Source organism: Manis pentadactyla, chromosome 5 (genome assembly GCF_030020395.1).
Source record: "Manis pentadactyla isolate mManPen7 chromosome 5, mManPen7.hap1, whole genome shotgun sequence".
NCBI classification, from domain to species: Eukaryota; Metazoa; Chordata; class Mammalia; order Pholidota; family Manidae; genus Manis; species Manis pentadactyla.
The window spans coordinates 150,401,501-150,414,232 of NC_080023.1; the positions used below are offsets into that span (position 1 = coordinate 150,401,501).

The window sequence follows — 12,732 nt, forward strand, 5'->3', positions numbered from 1 at the left end:
GGTCAGCCATTCTGGGACTGGGCAGCTGGGACATCATGACTGTTGCCAGGTGGGCCCTGGGGTAGGGAGGGGGGCCCTGCTACTGATTCTGGCCTCATAAGCAACTGGTGGCTTAGGTGGGGCTTAGGCAGAAGGAGGTCAGCAATGTCTGAGAACTAAAACCCTCGTGCCTTTATTAATTTTCTGCCTTAGGCCCCCCCCATGAGGGTATGAGTTGCCAGGGAAAGCATTCTAACCCCATCACTATATGGGCAGCTGACCAAGGGAGACAGGACTGCTTTCTTTTTGCCCCCGGGGCTCCCAGAGCTGCGTATCCAGGGGCAAGCCATTCAGTCTTCCTGTCCGCAGCTCTCTCCCCTCAGAGTAGGGTGATGCCTGTGGGCCCTGGTGGGGGATTTTTCAGGACTACAGTCCTGTAATGCAGAGATAGGCTCTGCTAGGAAGCAGCCTGAGACCTTCTGGGGCTGGTCTCCCATGTGACCTGCTAAGTGGGGGTGGGGTGGAAGGGGGCTGTTTTGTGGAGGTGTTCCATTTACTGGGATTCCAGAAATGCCGTGGAGGATGTGAATATAAGAGGGCTATAACAGTAATCCCCAAACTGGATGTTCAGGTTACCCTCAGAGAGTGAAATTAAGGATAGTGTACATGTAATGAAGGGATTGGTCACCTGGAAAACGTATCCCCACTGTTAGTCTGTAAATGGGTGGCAGTTACAAGGGTTCCAGCCCAACTGTTTAGTGACTTGAGAGGCAAGAGTGGAAATAAATCACAATTGAGAGAACTTAATCCTTGTCCATATATCATTCTTTGAAGGAAAACTGATAGGGGTGGAGGAAGAGGAGGTAGTGACCATACAGCCCTTAGGAAAGGAGGAACCAGAACAAGAAGTAGGCTGCATATCTGCCTCCACGGGGCCCTGTCCAAAGACTCAAGCCCGGTGGCTTTGACGTCTTTGATAGATGCAGGCTTAACAGCCCGGTGCCACCAGCCCTTGGGATCATTCTTTGATTGCCCTTGCTCTGGCTTGTCCCAGAGCAATAAAGCAATGCCCACAAAATTCTGAAGGAAAATGATTCCTAACCTAGAAATGTGTATCCAATGATTATCAATTGTGAAGGTAGAATAAAGACATTTTAAGCCATGCAAGTTTTCAGAAATATGACCTTGCATGAATTCAGGAAGCTACTGGAGGATGTGCTACAGCAAAACAAGGAATTAAACTAAGAGAGGATCATATGGAATTTAAAAAATGAGGCTAAACACAGGAGAAGGATGATGAAAAAGACCTGGGTGTCAGCTGTGCTTCCAGGTGAAGAAAGAAGCAACCTGGTCTAGAATTAAAAGATAGATGCTCCAGGAGGGATGTTTCCAGAAGAAAATGAGATAGACTATCTGCTGTTTTTAGACATAAAAAATAAATGTTCAGTTCTGTTGGAAGTTTTGGGATTAAATTAGCAACCGGTGCCTAGAAAACCAAACAGATGATAAAACAAAGTAACTACCAACTCCAGGGAACACAGAAAGCTGAACGATAATATTGAGTGGTTATAAGCACTAAATATTGACTCTAGTGATTTTGCTCTTTTGGGAGGGTGGAGGGAGGAAAAGTGTATGTTTCTGTATTTGCGTGTGTGTTTGTTGTGAGGTAGGGTGGTAGGAAAGCGAAATTCTTAATTCCATAGCAGGAAATCCACAAATAACATCTAACATAGAAACATCAAGAAATAGCAATAAGAGCATAAAGGTAGATACAAGGAGAAATAGCAAAAGGAACTAAAAGTGTTTAATCTGGTAATGGAGAAGCATAGAAAAGAGTCTTCTATTACAAGCCTAAATGTGATTGACCTTTAAAACTAGTATTTTGACTAAAATGATTAAGTTAAAAAAAGCAAATCAATATAGGGTTATATGCAGACATCAGGGATATACCCTCCCAGGATGAATGAAATACCAATTTTCAAGTGTTATATGGATGTACTCTTGTGGCTTGAGGTAAAATTTCCAGTGACAGCATCAAATACCAGCAAACTTGAAAGTCATGAATCTCATGCATTTTGGATGGAGGTGCTCTAAATCTCCATCTAGTGCTTTTCAGCCTTTAATGTGCACATGAGTCTCCTGGGGTTGAATCCTCTGGGATCTTGTTAAAATGCAGATTCTGATTCAGTAGGTCTGGGGCGAGATTCCTCATTTCTAACAAGCTCCCCGGGGACATGTGCTGTTGGTTCTGGGCCACACTTTGAGGAGCAAGGCTCTCAAAGACACTGATGTACCAAAGAAAGACAGCTGGGGGAGGTGCTGGTGAGGGGAGGATGGGTGTGTCAAGAGGTTCCTCCCTGTGCATCTAGGTGCAGGGGAGTCACCATCAATGCTCACCTGCCTCATAGGGACAGCACCTACTAGGGAGTGAGTCCTGCTCAGCACCAGGCACAAGAGATTAGGAGGCAGGATATTCCACTATTGCTCTGTTTGTGCAGCCAGACACATAGCTTACTTTCTTTTCCTGATACTGTTTTATTCCATCATGTATGTGGGAGCAAAAGGATTCTTTTAAACTGTTTTCTCCACCTTTATTCATGTGGTTAATTTAAGGGCTCCCCTGGAAACACATATTATCTCACTTTACCATCACAGCAACCCTGGGAAGAAGAAGATACTAATGTTCCCACTTTATAGATGAGGAAACTGCGGCTCAAAGAAGTGAAATTACTGTCCAAGGATACCCAAACAAAATAAACGACAGAAGCACAATGTGAAACAGCCAGTGTGGCACAGTCATCTGTCCTCTCCGCTTCCAGCCACCTAACCACACTGGGAAGCTGGCAGGGGATTCCCAGTCCATCCCTTGGGCTGAAATCCTTTTGGGGAAGGTGTCTCCACCCAGTATGGTTCAGTCCTGCTCAAAAAATTGTGCTTTGCAACATACTCTCTCTCTTGTGAGGCCATGAAAAATCTTCCAGCTGGCTCCTTGGGCTAGAGGTCTGGCTGTGCATTGCCTGGGTGCAAACCTGCCACCCACTGCATCCACAGAGCTGCTGCTTCCAGAACCTGCTTCCTGGCTTGGCAACTTTCCAGCCTCAGGTAACCAAGTGGTAAGAGCCAGAGGTAGCAGCTGGGCTGGGAGTGCCGAAGGACCTGAGGGTATGAGCACATGAAATTATAAAGGGTGAGAAGGTGCAGAGGGGCAGGAAGGGACCCTAAATGTTGCAGTAGGGCAGAGAGGCAAGGGGATAGGGGTGGGGAGAAGGATGAGGGGGTGCAGGGGACACAAGAGGTACGATCATCCCACAGATCCGAGTCTCTGAGGGACTGGAGGGGGGTGATCAGCATGCCCTGTCCCACTAGTCCCTTTAGGGGTGGATCTCCCAGTACGTGGCCTGCTATTTCCTCTCTTGAAAAACGTGGCACTGTTGTGGAGGGTCAGCTTTCCTCCAGCCCTGCTTGGTCCCCTCTAACCCTGAGTATATTGTGCACATACTTTCTGAGCTCTGACTAAGGACCCTGATGTGCAGCTGTGAACATTAGGGTACAAAAGCCTCTTCTGGAGGGTTGCTTACCTCCTGCTGGGGTTGGGGGGGTGGTTACGCAGACAGTGAACAAATAACAGATAAAACAGATCATCTCAAGCAGTGTTGAGTGCCTTAGAGATAATAATGAAATAGAGTGAGAGGCAGAGTGTGTGTAAAGGATAGGCTTACTTTTCTTAGAATGGTCAGGGAAGGCCTTTGGGAGCAGGTGACATTGGAAGGCAGCCTGCATGATGAGGGCGCAAACTTGGTGAACCAGTGCAAAGGCCCTGAGGCTGGTGGGGCTGGTGCATTGGAGGAATAGCTAGAATGCCAGTGTGTCTGGAGGGAGACGAGCCAGGAGGAGAGCACAAGGAGAAGAGGTGGGGAAGGTGTGTGTGGGGAAGAACCTTGTCATGATGGGTCTTGAAGGTGAGCCCACTGGGGCTTAAGTCAAGAGGAACTTGACACAATTTGGCTGTTTTTTGGGAATGGCTTAGAAGGGGTGGGAAGCCTTAGGAGGCTGAGATGTCCTAGATGGGAGCCTCCTTGACCCCACCATACCTCTCTGAGGGGTCAAGAGCCATGGTTGTGGCCAGATTGGACTTTGGCTGGAGACTGAGCAGCCCTCCAGCCCTGTTCAGACCTGCTTCTAGCTCCAGTGGGGCCTGTCCTGGCCTCCCACTCCTGACAAGCCTTAGCCTGCAGTACTGTCTTTTTGCCACTGACCTGGCCCCAAGTTTCAGGGACCCTCAGCTTTGGTGCGTCGTCCTTGAGATTTTCTAAGCCCCCTCATGCAGGAGTAAAACCCGCGTGGGCCCTGTACAAGTTACACCCTCTGAAAGGGGCTGTCTGCCCACAGGGCCTGGGTGGACCACATCCTTGAGGAGCTCTAGGACCTGCGTCTATGAGGTTGCTCTTGCTGGTGGTGGATCTCAGTTCCAGGAGCATGGCCCGGTGAGACTGTCCAGCCAGAATGGTTCTGACAGTGCCGATTTGGGGTGATCCAAATTGTTTACACAAATATCGACCCTGCAAAAAAAAAAAATCGCGCAGGGACCCCTGCACTCCGGAGGATTCCTGGCCACCTCTGGGCGTTGCTTCTTGCTGGGGGACGGCGGGCTCCTTGCATGGGCAAAGCACCGATCAGAGGCGCACAGTGGACACGTTTCCTTCCTTCGGGAGAGGCGACCCTGGCGTGAGGGATCAAAGGGCCCTCAGAGAGAGGATGGGAAGTGTCCTGCGCTGTGGGATCCCTGGGTCTGGGGCGGTCCCACGAACGGAGACCCGGGATTGCCCGCTCCCGGAGGAGAGCGAGGCGGGCGCGGGGAGGGCCGGACGTGCGCCCACCAAGCCCTGGCCCCTCCACCCCGGCCCCATCCCCGCTGGGTATGGGCTCCGGCTTCTCTCCTTAGATTATGTAACCCCGGAACGTGGCAGCTTAGCGAGCAGAGGAGTACGGAGGGGAGGGACCGGAGGAGAGAGGAGAGGCGGGGCGGGGGTGGTGGCGGTGGGAAGCACCGCCCCCGGCTGGCCCACGGGGTTGTCCACCAGAAGGATTCCTGGAGGACTAGCCCTCCCCTCCCTTCCCCGCCTCAGTTTCCCCACACTCTTCTTTCTGCCCCACCCACGTTGGCATGGGGCCTTCGGCTCTGGGAGAATTTCCTTCTCGGGTAGTGGTTTCCTGCCCCACATTCCCGATTTTTCTATCTTGGCCAAGTAAGTTAGATGCTCAGAGCATCAGTTTACCAGTTTGTAAATGAGGTTTGATAGAGAGGCCATTTGTAAAGCTGTTGGCATGATGCATGGTAGCTGCCCACTGTGGGATGGGCGCCTCAGAATTAAGTGAAATCGAGGGAGCCGAGGGGCTTGCAGACTGTAAGGGGCAGCGCATGAGCGAAGCTGGTGAGCTCGGGACGGCCGGTGGGTGCGGAGACCTCGGGCGACCCCGCCACACCTCGCGGCCCCTTGGGGGTCCTCCCCGCCGGCTCCGCCCAGGTCCTGCCTCCGTCCCCTCCCGGGTCCGAGGCCAGCCAGCGGGCTGTGGGCGGGCCGAGGCTGCAGGGGGCGTGCGGCGGCGGCAGGAAGGGGCGGGGGGCTCCGGAGCAGCCAGCAGGAAGAGAAGAACCCACCGACCGCCCAGCGCCCGGCGCGTCAGCACTCCGGACCCCGCCATGTGGGGGCTCCTGCTCGTCTTGGCCGCCTTCGCACCTGCCGTCGGTGTGGGTCTGGGGGCGCCCGGCGCCTCCGTGCTGGGCCTTGCGCCGCCCGCGACCACCGAAGCCCCGGGCTCGACCCCAGCCCACCGTAGCAGTCCGGCACAGCCGCCCGCGGGGAAGGATAACGGTGAGCTCCGGGGCCGAGGGCCCGCTTCTCGGGCAAGTCGGTTACGCTACTCCCCGGTCTCCTGTGTGATGACCCTTCCCCAACACGCTAGCGAGCGCGCGCACACACACACTCACTCACACACTCACACTCACTCACTCACACACTCACTCCTTACCCCGCCCCCCCCCCCAACTGCAATGGCTGCTGACTCAGCTGCCCCAGTTCCCAGCCTAAGTCAGCAGTCCTGGGACAGGAACCGGTGGGATGCTTTCTCTCCCAGCCACAAAACTTCCCTTTTCACAGATGAGAAAACTGAGAACGGAGCCAGGGGCAGGGAAGAGAGAGGGTAGACAAAGGCACCAAGACCAAAAAGTACAGAGCAGGACACTGCAGAAGAGAACTTGAGGGCAGGGACTGGAAGGAAAGAACAAGAGAAAGGCTAGGAGAGCGCTCTGTTAACACCTGACTGGGGAGGGGCAGAGGCAGGCTGCCTGACTTACCACCTTTTTAGATGTGGGACTATAGAGGAGGAAGGCAAGGGGAATGCGTCAAGGAGGGCTCCTCAGAGGAGGCGAGTGGAAGTGGGTCCTGAAGAGTAAATATCTGGATCAGGAAGAGCTGAAGAGAGGGCAGCCAAGAAGGAAACAGATGTGCAAAGGCACGAGACACTAGACTTGAAAATGTACAGTATGTTCCTGTGGAGCTTGGGTGGGTGGGGGAACTAATGGCACCTGCCCTGTGCTTCAGGGCAAGTGGCACACAGGACCAGCCCTGGAAAGTCTGAGCACCTAGGTGGACATGGGTTTGAGAATAGGACATCTTTGCCCAGAGGGCAGATGCAATGATGGAAGTGGCATAGTGACTTTGGAGCATGAGACCGATTATGGAGCTAAGGCAGGTTCCTCAAAGGGCATCTGGGCTGAGAAGTGAAGGAAGAATGGGAATTAGGCAATGAAATCAGGTGGTGGTGGCATGACAGGGTGGACAGCCAGAGCAAAGGCCTAGAGGTAAAGAACCAAACTCAACTCTTCGGAGTAACCAAATAGTTCCTAGGGGCTGGGTGTAGCTCTCCATCCCAGTGGGTCAGAGGTCAGACTGCCTATGCACGTAGTCATGTCTACAGGAAGGAGAAGGAGCCAAGAAGTGGCTAGAGAGGCAGCTGCGGTCAGACTGTGCAGGCCTTTAAGTCCACACGAAGGACCTTAGATACATGGGTTGAGGGGTGCTGCTGTGGGCTTGCATGCGTTCTTGAGCTGCCAGACTTCTGCATCTGCCCTTCTTCCTTCCCGGGTGCTGTGCCTCCCTGGTTCCCAGGGACCTCAGAACAGTATGTCCAGATTCGCATCATCAAGAAGAAAAAGGTCATTATGAAGAAGCGAAAGAAGTTAACTCGCCCCAGACCCCTGGTCACCACCAGGCCCCCAGTGACCACGAGCCCAAGAGCCCTTGACTTCCCTGAGGAGCAGGAAGCAGGTACCACCCCTCCAGGGACCTTGCCCAGACTTGTAGTCCCTGGGCCACATACTAACTTAGCTCTTGGCCTCACAGGCCCAGGTGTGCCCCCAGCCTGCCCAGCACACAGGCTGAGCTCCCCACCTACCATGACCACTCACTCTCTGGTCCTGGCTTTCTGCTCTGATCCTGCCCTAGACTGTCCTCCATTGGGCCTGGAGTCCCTGCGAGTTTCAGATAGTCAGCTCGAGGCATCCAGCAGCCAGTCCTTTGGTCTTGGACCACACCGAGGACGGCTCAACATCCAGGTCAGCAACCCTGGCCCAGAGCATGACAACCTCGTGGACCTTTGTCCCTGCCTCTCCCACACTGCCCACCTGGGCCTGATCCCCATGTCCTATGCCCACAGTCAGGCCTGGAGGATGATGATCTCTATGATGGAGCCTGGTGTGCTGAGCAGCAGGACACTGAGCCGTGGCTGCAGGTGGATGCTAGGCACCCCACCCGCTTCTCGGGCATTATCACACAGGGCAGGAACTCTGTCTGGAGGTGAGGCCAGCTATCCTCAGGCCAGGAAGTCATGGGGAGACTTAGGGGCTGGGGTGGGAGTACTGGGAGCCACCAATGACCTCGCTCTACCTCTCCTGCCAGGTACGACTGGGTCACATCATACAAGGTCCAGTTTAGCAATGACAGTTGGACCTGGTGGGGGAGTAGGAACCACAGCAGTGGGATGGATGCCGTAAGTGGTCCCATGGTGGCTGGGGCCCACCATGCTGGGAGGTGGGCCCTTGGCCTACCGTAGGATGCTGGGCTGGCCTGGGCTGGGGCTCCTCTGGAAACAAGAAATATACCTACTTGGGCATCCCAGGAGCAAGGGATTGTTGTCAGGATGAGTGGCACCCAGTGGGCAGCCTCAGGAGCCAGGCTGCTTTGGAACATGCCTGCAGCCTCCCCGATACTTGCTCTGTGCTCTATGGGGTGGGTGCCACTTTGTGCCCCAATTTCTTGCAGGAACATCCTTCCCAGCAGTGGGCTTCAGATCTTTGTATCACTTCTCATGTCCTCACGGCTCTGGCTTTCCCATCCCATGGGCCCCTTTTTACACCAGGCTACAGCGTAGGACCTGGACAGCTTTAAGATTGGCTGGTCCTGAGTCATGTGGCCCTATTGGTCCAATGAGCTGTAACCAAGCCAGAAAGCATGGCTGCCTAGGACTGCCAGCTGGCCGGGGCTGTGGGCAGGGCGTCTGTGATTGGTACAGAGTGCAGGTCTCCAGCTGAGACCCCCCAGGTTGGGTGTGATGGTGATCTTAGAGGCATGAGTTCCTTCTCTGGGTCCTGGGCCAGGCTTCTGGGGTTTGAACAGCCCCACCAAAGGACTTGATGCCTCCAGGTATTTCCTGCCAATTCGGACCCAGAGACACCAGTGCTGAACCTCCTACCTGAGCCCCAGGTGGCCCGCTTTATTCGCCTGCTGCCTCAGACCTGGCTCCAGGGAGGGGCATCCTGCCTCCGGGCCGAGATCCTGGCTTGCCCTGTCTCAGGTAGGCAGACGACAACAGCTGGATGGGCAGGGTACAGCCTCCTCTGTGCACTCACCTTTTACCATGAACTCACCCTCCACCAGATCCTAATGGCCTGTTCCCTGAAGCCCCTGCAGTGGGGTCCTCTGACCCTTTGGACTTCCGGCATCACAATTATAAGGCCATGAGGAAGGTCAGACATAACCCCCATGACCCAGGAAGGGGGAGCCGCCTATCTCAGGTCCCCTTCCCACCAGGGCACAACCTGCTGGACTGCCCTCATGTCCCCACCGCCTCTGCTGTCTCACCTTTCTGTCCTGCTGACTCCCTAAACTCTGCCCCAATTTCCCTTGTTACGACGCTTCCCCCATTTTGACCCTTCCGATCTGCTGCTTCCCTCCTGCACCGTGCCCTGGTCCCCCCGCCCCCATCTGTGTGCGCCACCACTGGCTTTTGTAAGTCCTTCCACAGCCATGTATGGTCTGACCCCTGGGTCTGATCCGCCCGCGCCCCATGCCTTGCTCTACCCCGGCCCGCAGCTGATGAAACATGTGAACGAGCAGTGCCCCAACATCACCCGCGTCTACAGCATCGGGAAGAGCCACCAGGGCCTGAAGCTCTATGTGATGGAAATGTCAGACCAGCCCGGGGAGCATGAGCTGGGTACTGGCTGGTGGTAGGGAGAGGTAGGCACAGGGAAAGGCGGTGGGCGTGAACCAGCTGTGAGCCCCTGTGTTCCCAGGAGAGCCTGAGGTGCGCTATGTGGCCGGCATGCATGGGAATGAGGCCCTGGGGCGGGAGTTGCTCCTGCTCCTGATGCAGTTCCTGTGCCATGAGTTCCTGCGAGGGGACCCACGGGTGACCCGGCTGCTCACCGAGACGCGCATTCACCTGCTGCCTTCCATGAACCCTGATGGTTATGAGACTGCCTTCCGCCGGGTAGGCCTCTTGGCACGAATGCCACCTGCTCCTTCTGCCCTGGTGCCCCAAGCCTGCTTGGGTTGAACAAGCCCCTTCCCTGGCAGGGCTCGGAACTGGTGGGCTGGGCAGAGGGCCGCTGGAACCAGCAGGGCATTGATCTTAACCATAATTTTGCTGATCTCAACACACCACTGTGGGAAGCTGAGGATGATGGGCTGGTACCTGACAGTGTCCCCAACCATCACCTGCCACTGCCCAATTATTACACCCTGCCCAATGCCACTGTGAGTATTCTAGGGATGGCGGTGGAGGGCCACCCTGGGGGCCCTTGTCTCTGTCTCCTGCCCCTCCTGACCTGCCCCTGTCCAGGTGGCTCCTGAAACTCGGGCAGTGATTGAGTGGATGAAGCGGATCCCCTTTGTGCTGAGTGCCAACCTCCATGGGGGTGAACTTGTGGTGTCCTACCCATTCGACATGACTCGGACCCCGTGGGCTGCCCGAGAACTCACGCCCACGCCAGATGATGCTGTGTTCCGCTGGCTCAGCACTGTCTATGCTGGCACTAATCGGGCCATGCAGGATCCAGATCGCCGACCCTGCCACAGCCAGGACTTCTCTTTGCATGGCAACGTCATCAATGGGGCTGACTGGCACACAGTCCCTGGGAGTATGTGTCCAAGGGTGGAGTTGGCCCTGTCCCCAAACCCTCCCCCAATAAGTGTGCTGTCACAGTGGTGATGTCCATTCCCACCGGGAAGAATCTCCCAGAGGAGGGTGCCAGGAGGGCAGGGCTCCCATCCCACCAGCTCCTTAGGCGCCAGTGTCTGTGGTACCCCCAGGCATGAATGACTTCAGCTACCTACACACCAACTGCTTTGAGGTCACTGTGGAGCTGTCCTGTGACAAGTTCCCTCATGAGAATGAGCTGCCCCAGGAATGGGAGAACAACAAAGATGCCCTTCTCACCTACCTAGAACAGGTTGGAACCAAGTCCCCTAGCCCCAGCCTGCCCAAGGCACTCCTGACTGGTCTAGACCATGTAGGTTGCAGCTCCCATGAGGGGTGTCACCTGAAGTCTGGATGGACACGCCAGTGCACAGATGCCATGGGGCACAATGGCATCAGACTGCCTCAGGGATATAGGATGGGATGCACATGCCAGCAGGGTGGTGCAGACATTGTTAGCTAAGAGTAGACCCCATAGCCATCTGGGCAGTGACCCGTGGGGCCATCCAACTCATGTGCAAGAGAGCTGTTCTTAAAAAAGACATTATGCCAGTGCAGGAGGTGCCCTGGCATAGCCACTTCATGTTCCACAGGAATTTATGTGCCTTGTAGTGGCTCCATAGGTATAGTCTCCAAGGGTTCTAAAATGACAAGCCCAATAACAAGGGTCACACAACCGGGGGAATCCTAAAGATGTGCCTTCCTGCCTAGTATTTATAGGATGCAGTTTTTATATTTATAAAAATATGTAAGTATTTATAGTCCAGATGCAGTGTATCAACCAGGAGATACTTTTACCAGAGTATTGTCACCTAGGAGCATAGTAGACATCCAACTTACCAAGTTCGCAGGGGGTCAGAGCCAGCAGGGGAACTGCAGGTCACACGCTTGTGCTGAAGGGGAAAGGCTTTTGAGAACCTTTTCCCACACAGGTGCGCATGGGCATTTCGGGGGTTGTGCGGGACAAGGACACGGAGCTTGGGATTGCGGATGCTGTCATTGCTGTGGATGGGATTAACCATGATGTGACAACAGGTGTGTGTGGTGGGGGGCGGGGTGGAGGTGCAGGAGGCCTTTAGGCTGGGTCAGGAGCTAAGGATTGCTGGACCCTGATCTTGTCCTTCACTCTGCTCAGCCTGGGCTGGGGATTACTGGCGCCTGCTGACCCCCGGGGACTATCTGGTGACCGCCAGTGCTGAGGGCTACCACACAGCAACGCGGAGCTGCCAGGTCACCTTTGAAGAGGGCCCTGTGCCCTGCAATTTCCGCCTTACCAAGACTCCCAAACAGAGACTCCGAGAGCTGCTGGCAGCTGGGGCCAAGGTGCCCCCAGACCTTCGGAGGCGGCTGGAGCGGCTGAGGGGACAGAAGAACTAACACCTCCAGCTGAAGAGTCCCAGAGGCTTGGGCAGGCTGGACCTGTCCAGAACTGAATGGGGGGTGGTGCGTTGAGAGTGGGAGGCAGGAACCAAGTGAGGGAAGAGGTGCTCCGGCTCATTAAAGCTACTTGGCACCTCAGCCCATCTTCCTGTGGTCTCTAGGTCCCAGGTCCTCCCCCTGGGCCGGGCCCCAGCTTTCCCCTCCACCCTGATCCTATTCTGCACACACTTGCAGTCTCATCAGTTGACTTCGGGGGAAATAGTGTGGAAAGAGGATCCCATGTGGGTTCTTGAGCAGAGCACTCATTTTGTTAATCCATTGACTTCTGTAGCGGGCGCCAGCACTGTGCTCAACATTCTGTGGGTGCCTGCTCAGGGCAAGGGTGCAAGGGGTGGAGGGTAGTCAGTGTCCACCCAACCTCCTGGGGCTCCCAGCCAAGAGGGGGGCCGGTTAGAACAGCCTGAGGCATGCTAAGGTGCAGGCTGCTTGTTGTGGGAGTCAGTGGCTGCTCCCTACATGGGAGTGAAATTCAGCAGTGGGGATCCACAGGGCTGCTTGGCCTCCTCTGACAGCACTCGGGGGGCTGGGGATGTTGGGTACCTCAGGGCAGCCTCGAGAGGCTGGCAGTTTAAGCTCCCCACTGGGCTTTGCTATTGTGTGGGTGTTGGTGTTGGTGGGGCCTCAGTTTGTTCTGTGGGGTTTGGCTGTAGTAGAAACTATTTTGTCTTAAAAGTTTGTCTTACCAGGTTGCTCTTTTGGCTCCTTGGCTGGAGGGTGGGTTTTGGTGTGCCTGTTGTTGGCACCTATTGGCATTTCTGGGTTGCCAGCTCCTTCAATTCCAGACCTGGTATCTACGGGGCAAAAGGCAGACCCAGGGAACTCACTGCCATGTGT

General features: G+C 55.0%; 1 protein-coding gene across 1 annotated transcript; it reads left to right on the forward strand.

The window, feature by feature from the left end:
* The first annotated feature begins 5,168 nt into the window (after nt 1–5,168).
* Nucleotides 5,169–11,976, forward strand: CPXM1 (carboxypeptidase X, M14 family member 1). Its single transcript, XM_036924680.2, has 14 exons — nt 5,169–5,852; nt 7,149–7,307; nt 7,485–7,594; nt 7,696–7,835; nt 7,938–8,028; nt 8,682–8,832; nt 8,916–9,004; nt 9,351–9,474; nt 9,554–9,750; nt 9,837–10,016; nt 10,102–10,399; nt 10,572–10,711; nt 11,391–11,493; nt 11,594–11,976. Exons 1-14 carry the CDS (start codon nt 5,312–5,314, stop codon nt 11,833–11,835), a joined length of 2,565 nt encoding a protein of 854 aa, XP_036780575.2. The 5' UTR covers nt 5,169–5,311; the 3' UTR covers nt 11,836–11,976.
* Nucleotides 11,977–12,732: the final 756 nt, after the last annotated feature.